This window comes from Lethenteron reissneri, chromosome 37 (genome assembly GCF_015708825.2).
Source record: "Lethenteron reissneri isolate LAM-NWPU_2019-01 chromosome 37, ASM1570882v1, whole genome shotgun sequence".
Classification (NCBI taxonomy): domain Eukaryota; kingdom Metazoa; phylum Chordata; class Hyperoartia; order Petromyzontiformes; family Petromyzontidae; genus Lethenteron; species Lethenteron reissneri.
In genome coordinates, this window is record NC_083815.1 from 10955904 (window position 1) to 10974327 (window position 18424).

Below are 18424 nucleotides of genomic sequence, written 5' to 3' on the forward strand. Positions count from 1 at the left end.
CTAAAACGTAATAAAAGATTTCATGCAATATTTTCGTGGAGCATCTCTGAATGGATCACCCTGTATGAATGTCCCTTCAACTGAAACATCATACCACCCTTTGTTGTGGCACCACTGATCAGATCAGACCTTGTCCGTTTCGCTCACTACTTTCTGTCTGACAATTACTGAAGAACATTTCGCACGAAAAAAGAGTGGACTTTGTAGAAATATGGAGGATTTTTTTGGGGACATTTGTGGAAGAAAAAAAAGAACTTCATAACTCATCGTATTCCTCCATTATAAATATTCAGATTTTATGCGAACTCCCTCCCACTGATCCTGGCAACACGAATGTCGATGGCTAAACGATTCAATCTCCCTTCACGCGCCAAACGTCATTGCCCCGTGAGCCCTCGGGATTTAAATGGATTACATCATCCCGGCATGCAACGCGTGCCCTTTAATGCGTGGGGCATAAACAGTGAGTACTGACTGCATGAGCACGTGGGTGCGCACACAGACACACACACTTGGAGAGTGTGTTCACTCGCATACATTCGAACACGGGACCATTGCACACACGTGTATTTGGCACGCGTGTACGTACACGTGCATGTACATGTGTACGTACATGCATGGTCATTGCACACACTGCGTGCATACGCCCATAGGCAGTACACGTCCACGCACGAAGACACACGTGTACCTATAATTTAGACTGCATGTGCATACACATGCGTATAGGACACGTTATCAACAACGAGTGACGGTGACGTCACGGCGCCTGTGCCAGGCTAAGTGCACGCTCAGGACGCGTGAAGTGGCAATGGCTCGTTGCTGGCAGGTCACGGAACAGACTCCTCCTGCCACAGAGGTCGATCTTGACGCCGCTGGTGCCGGTCATCGACAAGTCCACTCAGCTCCACATCCTCCTGTAACCACATCAGCTCCATCTCTTCTCTAGCCCGTGCTCGTCGAGCCCCCCCCCCCCCTCTATCCGGCAACACAGAAGCTGCTTGGACAGCGTGCGGTGGCTGAGCATGCGGGCTACGCGACCCGGCCAACGCAGCCCTCGCCTGCCGGAGGCGCTCACTGATGGGAATATGTCCAGATCTTTCAAGGATCTGTGAGCACACGCGTGCTCACGTTTACTCACATGCACACGCGTGTGTGTGTACACACTTGCACACGTGTGTACACACTTGCACACAGTCACATGCACACACATGCACACGTGTACACATAGACATGCACACGCGTGTGTGTGTACACACTTGCACACGTGTGTACACACTTGCACACAGTCACATGCACACACTCACATGCACACGTGTACACAGACATGCACACGCGTACACACGCGTGTGTGTGTACACACTCACACACACACGCGTGTGTGTGTACACACTTGCACACGTGTGTACACACTTGCACACACTCACATGCACACGCGTGTACGTACACACTTGCACACACTCACATGTACACGTAGACACACACGTACACACGTGTGTGTGTGTGCATGGACAAGAGGCATTGCGTAATGATGGAGAGGAATCGATTCTAGTTTCGTTTGCTTTCGTTTCCGTAGTTTCCGTCTTTCACCCTTGATTTAATGTTTAAAGGCAATATCGGACATGGATGCACACTGCATGGCTGGAGCGTCATTAAACGGATTAATAAACACACGCACGTGTATTGTGGGTACAGCCGCTAAGTGCAATACATTGCTATTGTAGATTCGTACGTATGATGGTCATATCGATTCTCTGTGGCGCAGCTTTAACGGAATCGATTTGCGAGCTGCCACCGTGCAGAACTCACCCGCGCGCTGTGCTGCCGGGGGGGGGATATCGATTCCGTCGATTATATACAACCCGATTCCTACAATTCTACTTTGCTCTCTTCGCACCGTGGAATCGAATATGAAATAATCGATTACATTCCGAGACAATCGATTCCATTTGTAACCCCCTCCTTGCCCCCCGCAAATGAACAGTCGAGCCTGGGGGGAGGGGGGGGGAGGAATCGATCGCAGGAATCGAAAGTGTGATTATTGTGTGAGTGTAATAATTAAATAATGAATGAGATGATTGTTTATTTATTTCTTCCTCCCCACTCCCTCCTCCCTCCATCCCTCCTCCCTCCGCTCTCCCAATCGCCGCGATTCGCGAGCGAGATCGCAGCTCGAGGCAGGAGGAGGATGAAGAGGAGGAGGAGATGATGATGGTGATGACGGAGATGATGGTGATGGAGGTGGTGGTGGTGGTGCCGGGTTGAGAAGAACACAGCAAGAGGTGAATGAGGAATCCGCACCACGCTTTGTCTTCCCCCCCCCCTCTCTCTCTGTGTGTATTTGCACGTGTACAGACGAACTGTGCACATGCGCATCTGTGTGACTGTGCATGTGTTCGCTTGGGTATGTCCCATGTGCTTGGTAGATGTACATGGGTAGAGATGTATGCGCATGCCCGCGTAGATGTACGTGTGTACACATGTGTGTACACGTGTGTGCACGTACATGTGTGTATGCACGTGTGTAACGGTACAGATGTGTGTATATTGTATCTGTATACTGTATGCACATGTGTGTAGATGTTTGTATATGTGTGTAGATGTATGCACACGTGTATAGATGTAATGTATATGTGTGTAGATGTGTGTGCGTGTGTATTAACACATTACTCTGCAGTATAAATGTAATGTGGGTGTACATTCGTGGGGAGCGGTGGTGCAGTGGTTGGCGCACTGCGCTTCGAATCCAGATCTTCCCGGCTAACGTCAGTGGCGAAATCTTGAACCGGCCCCCCCGGGGACCTCCTCCACTCTAGGTCTACTCGGCCTTAAATGAAGAGTGAGCGCCAGCACTGGCGAGACAAAGGCGGCTGGGCCTGGTGCTGCCCGGACCACGTGACGGCCTTAATAGGTGCTCGCTGACAGCAGTTGCCCCCAATAGCCCGAGTAGGCTACACAGGGGACCTTTGTCTTTGTGTGTACGCGTGTGTGTGTATGCGTGTGTATAGACGATTGTGTTACTATACGCGGGGTATATTATGCGTACGGTGCGAAAGAAGTTCAACATACAGGACATATATTTGTGTAAAATTGTACATGTATGTATATGTACGTGTAAATGTTGTGCATGTAGGCATGTGTGTATGTATATTAGGTTTGAGGGGTATGCGTGTGTGTGTCCTGTGTGTCCTGTGTGTGTGTGTCCTGTGTGTGTGTGTCCTGAATGTGTATGTGTGTGTCCTGAATGTGTGTGTGTGTGTGTCCTGAATGTGTGTGTGTGTGTGTCCTGAATGTGTGTGTGTGTGTGTCCTGAATGTGTGTGTGTGTGTCCTGAATGTGTGTGTGTGTGTCCTGAATGTGTGTGTGTGTCCTGAATGTGTGTGTGTCCTGAATGTGTGTGTCCTGAAATGTGTGTGTGTGTGTCCTGAATGTGTGTGTGTGTCCTGAATGTGTGTGTGTGTGTCCTGAATGTGTGTGTGTGTGTGTCCTGAATGTGTGTGTGTCCTGAATGTGTGTGTGTGTCCTGAATGTGTGTGTGTGTGTGTGTCCTGAATGTGTGTGTGTGTGTGTCCTGAATGTGTGTGTGTCCTGAATGTGTGTGTGTGTGTGTGTCCTGAATGTGTGTGTGTCCTGAATGTGTTTGTGTCCTGAATGTGGGGAGCGGTGGGTGTAGTGGTTAGCGCGCTGCGCTACGAACCCGGTAACCCTCGTTCGATTCCCGCTCACTACCAAACCACCAGTGACAATTTTCTGAATGGGTCCTGGACCTCCCCTAGTCGACTCAGCCTCAAATTAGTATCTGGTGCGGTGTGTAGTAAGCATCCCCACTGGGGAGACAAAGGCGGCCGGGCGTGGTGCTGGCCACCCACCCCCTTCTGTGCCGTGCCGGCCTTCATCGGCGCTACTCGCTAACATCACTTGCCCCAACAGTCTGTTAAGGCTACCGGGGGAGATCTGTCTTTGTCATGGTGATGTTTGCATCACGTGTGTGTGTTGGTGTTTTAAGGCGACGTATTTCCGACGTTCAGATGAAATCGCTCCCCCGTCATACAAGAAATTTTACATCCAAATTCGCACCCTATGCACGAAATTTGCGATCGTTCCGAATTTGTTGGGAGTTTCATTTCGGATTGTTCCAAAAATATGACGTCAGACGGAATGCAGCCGGCACCTCCTTCGCCTGCAACGCAAGGAGTTGACATGGGTTCGATCCCGGACCCTGACGATGCCCGTTGTTGTTGTTGGATATTTGAAGTCCGCGTGATCTCTTTCTCTCTCTCACGTGGAGGTCGCGTGGAATTTCAGCCGGGTTCCTCGCTGCTTGGCGACCCCCCCGCATTATTCCGAATCGACACCGCGTGTCGATTATTTGGCTGCTCCTAGAAATTCACACGTGGTGACGAGGACGACAAAAGCCACTTCGATGATCTATCACGTGGAGGCCAGGTAGCTTCCTGAAGACAAAAAAGCTAATAGCTCGGTGGGCTTTGCCTGCTATGCTCGCCTTGTGTTCGTCTTTGTGCTGTTTGTACCGTGTTGATGCACAGCCTTTGCCATTCGGAATTTAACCATGTAAAGTTATTTATTGGATTGTTCACGGTTTTCTTTATTTGTGGCTGTGACCAGGTTTTTAGTAACCAGGTCCGATACCTGTCAACTCGTACGGCTTACCCCGTATTCTTGTACAGGGAAATTTAGTGTTTAGGTCCTTACGGTGTACAGCCGTTTCAATACGGGGCAAATTAAATTGATTGTTTGTCTTTCTCTCTTGTGATGGGACTTTACAGGATGAACGTTGAGATTTATAAGGGCACGGAGTGACCGATAAGTGTCTGAATTGGTCTATAATAAGGTAGACACTGATAAGGGGTTGACAAATATGTAGTGTAGTGTATAGTGTAGTGTATAGGATGAACGTTGATATTTATAAGGGCACCACGGGGTGACCAATAACGTTTGAATTGGTCTGTAATAAGGTATAGAACTGATAAAAGGTTGATAGGTATGAGGTCCCCCATGAAAAATGGGCTTTGATTGCCCAATGGGGGTTTACCCGTGCCAAAATAAAACGTACAGCTAATAAACTTACCATATCTTAGTAAAAAAAAATTGTACGTGATTTGTATCATACCCGGCCCAATCGTGGTGTGTCACGTGGCGTCGCAGGTGACGTCACTTCTGTAAGCACAGAGCCCCGCTTAAATTATTGCAGAAAAAATTTAGGAACAAAAATGTGTCCTCGTAAATCCAAAATCCTCAAAGTTAACATTCCGAAACTCTTCACGAATGTGTTGCAAGTAGCCATATATGAATGGGATAATCGATGTCCTTACCTTTTGCCTGCATTTCGTTAGTAAGGTACGCATCAATCATATGGGTGTTCCACGCAGCATGTACATAATGTGCTACACAATGTGTCCCCCGTGAAGTAAACGGGTGTTGCGTGGTTTATTCACAATGCACTCCCTACACAAGGTGGTTGTGCTGGTTACGACGATGCATATAGTAACGATGGCGGTTATGATGGTCACGGTGACAAGTGTTGATATCGTTGTGATGATTATGGTCATTAATATTTGAAGATGATGATGACTGTGAAGATGTCGTACTTGAAAATTTGGTGGCACTGATGACGAGGGTTATGATAATGGTGATAATAGAGCGATGATGAGATCTTGTTAACACCACAGGTATCATGGGAGAGAGCGGTGGCTTGGGGAAGATATTATCGAGCAGTGGATTGACCATGGCTGATGATGATTATTATAATAAAGACAACAATGATATAGTTTTGCAGGACAATTAAGATGATAATGTGGTTAATTCTCTGATGGTGGTGATGATGACCTTGATGGTGATCTAGTTTCAAAGGTTAGAGTGGGCATGATGATGATAGACCTATGATTAAAAAGATGGTTTTATTATCATTAAAATATTTCACCTTCTGTAGCATTCGAGATGATGGAACATCTCATTGACACAATGCAAAGCAGACGCACATCATGACATGGACTGGAAATAAACATTTGAAATCTACAACTTGTACAGTACGCATTTGTACGACGAATATCACACAACGGGAAAAATGCATAAATAATGCACAAATACGCACTGTGATTAAATGCTATTGACTAACGCGAATTTTTTGCTGTAATTAGATGTTGCACACTGCTGGATCATGTCGAATGTATCCCAGCCGTAACAGTTGCAGACATTGTGTCCAAGTGTGCGTTTCACTTGTATGCATGTCGAACATCTTTCACGCCATATGTTGCCAACCCCGCTCATCGGAGGTTAGCACGGTCGGCTACGTAATTGAGCTGAGACTGGTGGCGCATTTAACTCTGTCCGGGCGATTGTTCCAATGCCCAGCTCTCTTGCAACGCGCACAGCGCTGCGTTGTGTGCGTGGTGTGTGTTGTCTCTATTGTAGTAACACGTGACTGTGTCTGTGTCGTGTGTGCGCTGACCCAGTCCTCCGCTGCAGTGGCTCCCGTGATGAGCGGAATGGGAGGCCGTCTGCTCGACTACCTCGTGGTGTGCGGCCTCGACACCAACACGGGGCTGGAGCCGGACGACCTCTCCGGTATGAGACGCTGCCGTCAGGGTCGCGGTGCCGCTGGCGCTGATGGTGGTGGTGATTCGGTGATGACATCACCTTCACTCTTTTTCGATTTAAAGCTTTCGTGACTGCAGGGATTCATCATCTTGGTTCTTTCGGTAAAGTCACGTAGAAGGGAAATAATAAAATAATAATAAAATTTACGTAATAAAATAATATAATATTTTTTAAATAATATACTACTTTTATTATGTTTTCTTTTTATTATTTTATTATTTCCCTTCTACGTGACTTTACCGAAAGAACCAAGAACACCTTCACTTTGTTTAAGACTGAAACAGGAAGACTTCTTCACAGTCCTGGCAAATCGCCTGATGAAGCTGGTTGTTGTAATCACCGGCGAAACGTCACAGTTGGCACGTCTTGTTTACGTGAACAAACCTTACTAGTTGGCTGTGTCAGGCGGTGGCGGGTTAACGACACATTTATATTTACACGATCTAACCCAAAAAAACCTTTATTATGGAGTTGGTGATGATAGAGGTGACGATGCTGGTTATTGGGTGGTGGAGTGGTGGCGCAGTGGTTTGCACACTGCGCTATGAACCCGGCAACACGACTTCGACTTTCGCTCACGACCGTTAACAGTGGCGAATATTTGGACCGGTGCTGAGCCTCACCTTGGCCGACGCAGCCTTGAATGACTACCTGGTGTGGCATGTAATCATGAGTGGGCCTTACCTGGTGAAATAAAAAAAAATATCTGGAGACTCTGCCTCGGATCAAAGCCACGTATCTACAACATCCTGCCGTGTGCACTCTATAGCCCAGTGACCTGGACACTGCTTGTGTCCGACATCAAGCGTCTGAAGGCTTTCCATATGCGCTGCCAACTGCGCAGCCTTGGGATCAGGTGGTGTGGCTCGATCACAAATGTCACCGTGACATCCCGCGCTGATCTCCCCAACATCTCCGTGTTGGTACTCTGACCACGCCGCGATATCGCGGGTCGTCATCTCGCTCGATGATGCTGACAGTTCCTATCCAGGCGGCCTGGCTAGGGGCAATGGATCATCACACCTGGGGGAACATTCAAAAGGGCCCATTGATTGTTAAGCGAGTATTACTTAAACTACTACTATGGTTATCTGTATAGGCTATGGAGGTTTTATGCCAGCGCACGCCTGTTTAATTCTTTGTGGTAAATAGGTCGTCACGGACAATGTATGTATGTTTAACTTTTTTTGCACTAGAGGTACGAGGGAAGGACAACAAACTAAACACAAAAAACTGTTCTAAATTCGTTTTCAAACTAGATTTGAAAGTGCATAGCTCCAGTGGCTTCCTAATATTGGAACGAAGAGCGTTCCAGACGGCCAGAATGTCAGCAATGATGCCACCGCGCCTCACCGTCACTCGCTTCCTTCTGCCACATCCCGCAACCGTCGCACGGTCGACACGTGACCTCCAGGGTCCCCTCTGCCAGTATCCCACCATCTGGCATGAAGCCTTTGACCCCCGCACACCCATCCCACCCACCGTAACCCCCTCCCCCCGCGTCTACAATGCCTCCCCGCCGCATCCGACTCGGCATCATTCACGAGTTGCTTTGTTCTGTCCTGCCACCACATTCCCAGCATCCTCCATATTCACGGTTGGCTACGTACGGTGCGAAAGAAGTTCAACATGCGTACATTCACCGGTGCCTGTAGGCTGGAGACGTTGTTTCTCGTTGCTTTGTCAGAGTCAATTGTTATGACCCATACAGTGGAACATTCACGTTTCCTGCCTCGCACACCCAATCTCTTCCCACCCCAAGTCGATCTCGGTTCTTTTTATAGAGTGGTTTGTATGGCCATTCAATGGACAGAATTATACTGGCAACTAATACGCACGTATGTATGTTGAACTTCCTTCGCACCGTACGTAGCCAGCCGTGCTAATCGGAGGTGCGGAGAAGGAGAACAATATGCGGGACAAGTGAGTGTTTTAACACGGCACAGAAGGCCGAGGAAATAATTCTGCGCAATGCATATCTGCGAATGGTTTAACCTCATCTGATTTGAAATGCGAGGCTATCGACACTGTGCATTCGGCCGTGCAACGGTCAGGAGTGTGGCTTTTTTAGTTGAGTCACTGCGCAAGGTACATGGGCATGCAGAGCCCTGAAATTTACATTAAGTTTCGATAACAGATGCCGCATTGCGGTTTTGATCGCTAAAAATATGCCATTGGCAATAATAAATTACTACAACAACAAAAAAATTACAGTTGCATCAATAATACAGGAACTATAATACCCCTAAACAAAAACCAACACTTGGTCAACAACACTTTGGTCTTAAAAGAAAAATATATAATAGGCGACGTTTGGGGCATTGGCCATTCTTCGCAGTACAGTCAGTCCTCGTTTAACGCCGTCGATGCTTTAAATGAAAAAACGCGTCAAGCGAAAGCATTTTCGACGTAAACAATGTCACGATAAAGTTTTGACGAGATACAATGTACGCACACCACACAGTGAGATCGCGGGACAAATAACTGAGGGTACGCCGCCTCGTTACCGTATCACTCCGCGTGCCGTATCACTGCACCGCTCAGCTGTGCAGCTCAAGTAGTTCGTCGTCGACCGCTCAGAAACTGCGTTATTGTAACAGCGCGCCTTCCGCGCTAAAAGGGTGCGCGTTCCGCGTTGTGCAAAGAAAGTGTTTGCTCATGGAAGGAACAGCCTTAAACACACGTTAAGCGAGGACTTGCCCTACATAGATTCGTAGCACGCAGATCACCCATGTGCTTTATGTATGTACATTGAACCTCTTTTTCACCGTACGTAGCCACGAAGAAGGGCTATTGCCAGAAATGTCACGTGTTATGTATTTTTCATTTAAGCCCACGCACAAGGGGTTATTGACGAACGCGTAGATTTTTTTTGCGTTAGCTGTGCTTGTGCACCACTGTGAACGCAGCAACGGCAGCATCATCAATATCATCAAATAATTTGTGTTAAGAGAAGCCAAAGGTGGCAGTTGCGTCCTAAAATGAGTTGCGTTCAGCTTGACTGGCCTGTCCTCAGCCAGTGGAATCAATTCCACGCACGACAGGGGCCGGTCTATCCACAGGATGACCACTGTGGCCGCTTGAACCCTCGGCTGGTGTTTCGTTGTTAGACTGGTGGCTTGGGCACGACGTTCGAGACATCGAACAAAGACGGTCACCGCATCGCGTGACTTCGGGGGCGCTTCTGCGTACCGCCTGGAATGCTCTTCCTTCCGATGTTAGGAAGCCGCTGGAGTTGTGCGTTTTTAAATAATCTAGATTGGAAACTCATTTATTCGGAACTGCTTTTTGTGTTTAGTTTGTTGTCCTTCCCCTGCACCTCCAAACAGGAGCTACTTACAGTTTGAAAGAAGTTCAGCATACATACAAACATTCACAGCTGGATTCACTGTATACATCATAAAATCATGGTCTGGACTATCAACAGATGACCACCTGGCTTCGTAAATTCATAATGGCCATGTCACCGCGAAGCTGCTAAGAATTCTGAATTGATTTCAGACGGTTATCTGCGATTGAACGAGACTTTAATGCCCAGCAAGACCACACACGACGAACAGCCTCAGCACGTCGCTTGTTTCAGGCTACGCCACCATTTCAGGAATGAAAGCTTCTCCTAGAAATTGGCAGATGATTGGCGCGCGGTGAATTACTCCACACGGAGCCTGAAAGAGCAGCGTTCACGTTGATTAAAGGAGCTATGTTGAAGGGCTGCCAGGCTTAGTTCAGTTGTGTCATATGTTTACTTGGAAACTGTAACTCACACCAGCTCGGTTTGTAAAAATGAGAGAGTGCTCTCGTCAAAATATCGTCCTTGGTTGGCACTGGCTTTAACAGAGCGCTTAACTCTGACATCAGAAGATTGCTCTGTTCAAATTAGCCCATCACCCTCCAGGGCGTGGCAGGGGGGGGTATATAAAATTAGTACCGCTTTGTGTGAGGTCGACATTGTCGAATTGAGAGGCATTTCCAGCACTGATTCATGGAGGAGTGACAACGCGTGGGTACTATCAAACAAACACTTTATTTCGGTACGAAAAGAATCGTCGTCAAGAATACACGACGCAGAAACAAACTGCAGGGGCTGAGAAATCTCACTTGGCGGAGTCGGTGCCAGCTTGGGTTTTTGTTGTGCAACAAGTTACACTTTGACTGCCCTCATCAGCACACTTCCAGTTGCCGAGCGAATACATTATGAGGTCGCGCTCATTAGACACTTAAGTGTTGGCCATAAATGAACCACAATACCTTGCTGATCTCGTCAAGGAACCTAAACCATCACACGGCACTCCGGTCCTCCTCACAGCAGCGGCTTTTGGCTCGTCATCGAACAAAGACGGACGGTCACCGCATCGCGCGCTTTCAGATGTGCTTCTGCGGCCGTCTGGAAAGCTCTTGCTGCTGGTATTAGGAAGGTACTGGAGCTAAGCACCTTTAAATGTAGATTGGAAACTAATTTCTTAAATGATTTTTGTCTTTAGTTTGTTGTCCTTCCCCCGCACCTCCGATTAACACGCTTGGCTACATACGGTGCAAAAGAAGTTCAACGTACATACTGCACCGACACGCGTCACCAAAACCCAAGGCTGTGTACGCTCTCTCTTCATCGAATTGGTTGTGAGCGTGTGTTTTTGTTTGTTAAATTCAATCGTTATATTGCACGTAGGCTCTCGCGATGAATATTCATGATTACATTTTTTTTTCAGGGAGTGGATCGTGCCGGTATGACGTCAGTTTTGTAACTGTAGACCTCCACCACCCAACAGGGCCAATGAAATCACTTTTTGCACGTGGATAAATATGCTAAATTTATTTGGTTTTCCATCATTCCAGAGGAATGATGGTAAAGCAAGCTTAATTTTCAGTTTAACACGCAGGCTTTCATGACCGATATTTTACATGAGAAAGGTTTTTTGAGTTCGATCGCGTAAATATAAATGAAATTGTAAATGTAAGTTACATTTACTCTCCAACACACAAGCGGTGTGCTGAACTAGTAACTAATTGGCGCGTTTTGTTTTACGTGACAAACCTTACTAATTGTCTGTGTCACGTGGTGGTGGGTTTAACGACGCGTTTATATTTACGCAATCTAACCCCCCAAAAAAAGTTTATTAACCTTTATTTTGATGATTCTGTCCAAATGTTCACTAAAAAATGTGATTGTTTTTGCTTTTCAACGTTCCTCCTCCAGTTTTGCTAAAAACACAAATCATTCGTCATATTTGCCCATGAGGTGGCAACTAGATTTGATTGGCTCTTTTGGCTCGTGGAGGGTTATAGTTAAAACAAAAGTAAAATACACCTACACAATGATCAAACCCAAAATAAACTAATTCAAAATCCCATGCACATAGGCCACCTTAATCAACATCCTATACTTCAAGATACCTTTTTAAAATCCAAGTCTGCACACCCTCGACATAATGGGGGATGGCTTTACCAGCTCTCTTATTGAGAGCTATAGTAGCGCTCGCTCGCACGCACGCACGCAGCCAGCCCTTGACGCGAGCGCTATTGTTGGGTTCACTTTCCGGGGCACGCGCTCCGAGAGAATGCCGGGGCGATAACGCGTGGCGCTGGATGTATTTTGCGCGTGATAACGCCGCACGCGGACGCACATTCCCGCGTGCGTGAGACACTTTCACCCTCTCCCCCCCCCCGCCATGCAACGTGCGGGCGCGGCTCCACGCGTAGCTCCGCTTCAGCACAGTGCTTTTAATATCTAAAATTTACTATTTTATTCATCTGGTACGGATGCATGTATGTTAAACTTTGTTCGCATCGTACGCAGCCAACCGTTCTCATCGGAGGTGCGATAAAGCCCACTCGTAAAGCCAAACTGAGCTATTAGCTCTGTTTCCGAGGCGACCTGGCCACACATGATAGCTGATCGAAGTGGCTTATATCATCACCACACGTGGGAATTTATAGTAGCAGCCAAATAATAGAAACGCATGTTTACAAATGTGGAGGGCAAAACCGGAGGATCCATAGAAAAATCCACGCGACCACGGGGAGAGAGAAAACACGCCAACTCCAAACAAACAACAGGCATCGTCAGGGTCAGGATCGAACCCACGAGATCTTGCGTGGCAGGCGAGGAAGATAACGTCTTGCCACCGTGACACCCCACACACGTCGTGCATGTGCCACACACGCCGAAGGCCTCCTGCCAATGATGAGCATCCCCATCAGCTGCTGGAAATGTGTGCAGGGCTATGACAGGAATGTTAGGTCATGTCTCCTAAAGCGAACGATGTTGGAGAAGGGGAATGTATGAAAGGTCACGTGATTAGCTGCCCAAACGTAGCCACTGATGATCCCATGCTGCTTACAAATTTGTCAACGTGTCATGAGATATTTGATATCGCGCCGCAGTGGCGAGATGTTAACTACTTCACCAGGTACGCAGGAGGTTGTGGGTTCGGTCACGACCCTGACGCCTGTATATTTGGAGTTTGCATGTTCTCTCCGTGATTGCGTGGAGTTTTCTCCGGATACTTCGGTTTTCCCCTCCACAATTTATAAACATGCGTTGAGAGTATTTTGTTTCGAGAAATCTCCGCGTGATAAGCCACTTCTTTGAGCTATCATTTGTGGCAAGGTCGCTTCTGAAAAGAGCTAAAGCTCAGTGGGCCTTACCTGGTAAAATAAAAAGTTTAGTTTAGATATTTGGAGTGTATTGACTGATGTTGATTAGATTTGCAATCATTTGAGATTTTTTTTTTATTTGGGGAATGATTTACAAAATAATTTAAATGGTGAACTGATCTTATTGCCAACTCGAGGTTAATACGATCACATGGGCAGGCAGTGTGTGTGTAGACCGCACGACAAGCCCGGCAATCGCAGTCGAGTGCTGTTATTTCCAAGGTCAAATCGACCTGTCATCTTAATTTATACTTGTTATAAAATTTATGAAAGTTACTTTAGTTTTAATATTCCAAATACCGGAATTATCTTACACTAATTCCTCTGGTAATCGCCGATTGAAATCCAATTGCTCTTCCAAAAGTAGTCGTCCCGATGCTGAAATGGCGACGCGTGTTCAGGACGCCTTGTGTGGAATTCAGCGCAACGTAGCACGAGCTCCTCTGAAGGGCACGCGGTGTATTTGCGCTGCAGCTAGATCGAGCAAGCACACTTTAAAAAGTTATAGTGACACGGCAAAGCCTGTGCTATTCATACGAGCCGATAACAAGGCGAAGGTCGGTGCGTGATTCCACCGCGCGGGTTGTCGCGGTGGGTGCCGTACGACTTAATTCTAGATTTGAAGCTTTCGTGACTGCAAAGATTCATACTCTTAGTTTTTTCGGTAAAGTCACGTAGGTAAAAAATGAAATTAATAAAAATAAAATAATAATAAATCACGACGTTTATTTGCTGTATTAAGCTGTATTAAGCAGAAAATCTGGCTGTCACAGTCCCACCTGATGACGAAGACTTGTGTTGCCTCCGAAACGTCGTGATTTTTTATTATTGTTTTATTTTTATTAATTTTAATTTCATTTTTTACCTACGTGACTTTACCGAAAAAACTAAGAGTGCTGTACGACTCTCCGCCGCTTCTTTGGGGTTGTTCCGTCCGTCGATCGACACACCGCCTCCCAGCCACGAGCGCTGAAACGTCGGACGCATCGGAGAGCTTGGTACACAATTGGTAACGTCTGCAGTCTGAACAAGTGAAGAGAGAGTGGGTTTGGTGAATCGCCCGGCGATGGAGCCGCAGTGTTCTCTTTACGCCGCGTTCCCGTGACGATTATTAATGGGGCCCGAGCGGTGCTGGGCCCTTCCTGGCACAGGCCGGCTCGGCTCGTGTCCGGCCCCAACGTTTCACGGCCACCGCCGCCACCCGGCTCGATGGCCTCCTTCCCCCCCCCCTCTGCCCCCTCGTTACTTCCGTGGCGAGCGATAATAATTGCTCTGAATATTTTAACGGGGGTTTAACGTCCGCTTGGATTATGTTACGCCATCCCGATGCTAAGATCGATAATTTTCGTAACTTTACGCGGAGGTTTCTTTTTTTGTTACAAAAACGCGACCCTCAAGTTGACCTCGGCACGGGATGAGTCACTCTTCAGTGTTGACCCCCCCCCACTCCCGCGACGTTGCTGAGGGCTGCCCGGGTGGCGTGCCGCTTGAACATCTCTGAAAGCGAGCACGGTGGGACGCGCGACCCGGGGGTTGGTGGCGACGCGGAGTAAGCCTGCTGTGGGAATTTAGGCCGAGCCCGAGACAGCCCAGTGCGCCATAAACCGACTCGGCTCGTTTCAAAGCAGCCGTGGGGGAAACGCAGCAGATGAGTCGCTCGCCTGCAGCACAGTGATGTGTTTTGGCGCCCATTGGGAGTCAGGAGCGTGGCAAGCAGGTTCTCCGTACTGAAGTGTTATCCCCGTAGGTGCGCGTGTTTTACCCCGACACTCGCGATTTCCTCCCAACACGTAACAATACGAAGAGAAGGAAATGGCCAAACACCCCAAGCACTCCTCCGTGAGGCTTTCACAAGGAAGCAAATGCGTTGGATGACTGTGGTACGTTTACAATATTTACCAAACTGACACCTCCAAGTGGCTTCGCTTGAGAGCCCCTGTGCTCATCGCGGATCAAATCCCGTGAGGTCAACACGGAGTAGGCTTTCGCCACCAATAATATTATCTGTCGTATTGATGAAGTTTCATCAGGTGGCGGGTTTAGAGACGCATTTATATTTACGCGGCCTAACCCAAAAAAAACGTTTGTAATAGACGAAACCCGTAACTGCAGTTTTGTGGTTGGTTTTTATTCGGACAGAAGTCAGAGGTAATAGAGTCTCCCGGCTCAAAGAGGCATTGCGGGGGCACTTGTATTTCTCGGTTACCCTGAGCAAGATGTATAAATTCCACATTCTCATGGCAGTGGCGGGGGGGGGGGGGGGGCAGTCTGAGCACAGGACGACTTCCAATCTGTGCCGGAGCGATGATGGGCTTGAGTCGACCGCTTGCCAGCGAATTGAATTCATGCGCTCTGCGTGAGCCGAATTTGCTCCTCCAACTGCACCGCTCGGCGACCTTTATAGCAAGAGGCCGGCAACGCAGCGATTCGCTCTCGCAAGTCACGTGACTCTGTGACAACCTCGCCTTAGCTACGCTGGAAATGCCTTCACACGTACAATTGCCTCGTGTAGCAATACAATGGTTTTTTTTTTACAATTGAGACGCTGCGCGCAGGCTGTTTTTGCCCGTGGCATGGTGTGGAGCCATCGCCTCTGCGCGCTCTGGTTCAAGCCCTGGTCTGGGTGCCTTTCAGGAGGCTGGCCCCATTGTCAAAGCAGTGAACCTTCAGCTCTGTGAGGTCTCGGGTTCAGACAAGGCATTGTGGCCATTCAGGGTTAAATCGATAGTCCTTGTGTGTCGTAAGGTTGAAACCTCCCGCAGAGTTTGACGACTTGTAGCGCCAGCGATCGTGCGCACAAATTCGGCCGCCACACCGACCACCCTAGGACATTTACAACTCGCCTCTGTAATATATTCTACATGCCTGTAGTCCAGCACTGTTGAGGCAGCGAGGCTTGGTGGATCACACAAATGCTGTAACACTTCCTTGTCGTGGGCGGGTAGGGGGTGCCATAACTCGCCTCGCTAGGAGAAGGTGGCACAGCAAAATGTGGACTCCATCTGTTCCTTCTGTATGGGATAGAGTGTTTCCCCCTCGCATATGTGCGTTCTCTCCAGGTACTCCGGTCTCCTCCCACGTGTATAAACACTAAGTAATTGGCCAATAACACCTTTATTTATAGAGGATCGCAGAACTTGGGGGAGAATTTGGTGCCGCCTGGCTGCTTTTCCACGTTGTCTATGGTCCCTCGCCGCGTCTTTGAGTCGTTCCAGTGAATACAGTGCAGCATGTTACAAGTTGAAAGTGATTACCATTAGGATGTATATATTACCATGTAAAAGTCCAACTTTACTCCTGTCGATTCCAAACGTAGTAGTAATAGGTTTTTACCCTTTCAACTGGTACAAAAACTGACACCTTTATACAAGGCATCATGTTTGCAATAACCACAACACAAGCAGTCGTACGCCTTTTGGCGTCATCTGGTCCAACACCAATGGAGACTAGGCTCTAAGAAAAGCTGTCTCGGGTGTGGACCAATCAACTTCATGGACAGTGCATATCATTATCATCATCAGAGTTGTTTCTTTTTGTTTGCATTTTTACTGCTTGTGTTGTGGTTATTGCAAACATGATGCCTTGTATAAAGGTGTCAGTTTTTGTACCAGTTGAAAGGGTAAAAACCTACTACTATATTTTGCCACTGGTAAAGGAGGTCTCATAATGTGATTCCAAACGTGTTGTACGGCGTGTACACTAAACACGGGGAATGGCTTTAAAAGTTGTATAATCTGTAGATGCAGATGCCACTGGTTCGTCTCGTTCTGTAAGTGTAGATTATAATTCCCTTTGGTGCTTGTGTTTCCTCTCTAGTCTCCCTTTGGCTTTTGGGGCGTAGATGTTTGTGTATGTATGTTGAACTGCTTTCACACCACACGTAGCCAACCGTGCTAATCGAAGGTTTATACAGAAGAATCAGAATTCTAAATATGCTCTTGTTTGGTTTAGATGTCATCTGGCAAGTCTCGGCTCAAATGCGCAAGCCACGAAGAAATTCAAATGTTTGGTTTTAAAACTCGAAATGACAAGGTCATCGTGACCAATCTTATTGGTGCCACCAGACCTCACCATTGCTTCCTTCTCTCTTACAGCTCTCACAGCTGTTGCATCGTTAACGCTTGAACTCGTACCACCATCGTTATGCGCGAGGTCTTCCCCTTGTTACATGGTTTACACTGCTGATCTCCATCCGCACACGCGTCCCACCCATCAGGCCCCCTCCTCTTCCTCATCACATTATTATATTTGCACTGCCTTGCTGGCACGTTCCATTCTGAACTTTCCAGGTGGCTTAATTAAAATCCATCCTAATCCGCGATCTGCACAATAACAAATGCGTTCTCTCCTCGTTGAGTTTTCACCTCTCTCTCTTCTCCCAGGGTGGGGCTTTTGCGGTTGATTAAAAACCATGATTCCAGTGATGTTATTCAAGCGCCCACGGTCGAGCGAAAGCGGCGCATGCTGATTGTGGTCACCTGGTCTCCTGTCCTCAATTCACCGCATTATCGTCGTCTTCTCTCTCTTTTTTTATTTTGTTAACCTGCCCTAGATATTAGGAAAACATTGAGCGTTTATTGATATGAAAACTGATTCCGATCGTGTTTATTTTTAATTTATGTGTGTGTGGGAGACGCAATAAGACGTTACGTGAGAGTGTTTAAATACTAAGAGCGTAGCGGCAGGCCTTGCGCCGTTGCATTAGTAGTTGACCAGGTCAGCCACACCGCTGCTGATGAGACTCGGTGAAGTCAAAACCAGTCCGGGGATTTGTCTCATTCAAACACGCGCCGCTGTTGCTGTGATGCATTGATTCCAAATGCCCATTGGGTAATAGCTACGGTGGCATTTAATAATAATAATAAAATATATATAAGCCAACCACTCCTCCTCCTCTTTACTTGGGCAGTGCGGTTAGGTGAGTCCGCCTCTTGAGAAATCAACGAACAATCCACAATTGCGATGAGAGAAGCTGAAATCCACCACAAACGCTCCGTTGTTGTTGTTGTTGTTTTTTGGGGGAGCCAAGCGCTGTACTGTATTTTCTGACAATGCTCTCCGGTCTTCCTGGAACCACACCGGAAGCACCTTTTGCTTGCGGAACGTCGGGAGACGCGGTCAACTGTGCCGGCGAATCCTCGTGTCTTCCGTCTGC

The 18424-nt window shown here is 47.6% G+C and overlaps 1 protein-coding gene across 4 annotated transcripts in view; it reads left to right on the forward strand.

Moving 5' to 3' along the window:
- The first annotated feature begins 2127 nt into the window (after positions 1-2127).
- The window catches only part of LOC133351543 (DENN domain-containing protein 5B-like), a 74917-nt gene continuing 58620 nt past the window's right edge, over positions 2128-18424 (forward strand). For all 4 annotated transcript variants that reach the window (XM_061566841.1, XM_061566842.1, XM_061566843.1 and 1 more), the window contains exons 1-2: positions 2128-2279; positions 6471-6582. In XM_061566841.1, coding sequence (XP_061422825.1) covers positions 6495-6582 — 88 coding nt within the window. In that variant the 5' untranslated portion in view covers positions 2128-2279; positions 6471-6494. The remainder of the gene's footprint in view (positions 2280-6470; positions 6583-18424) is intronic.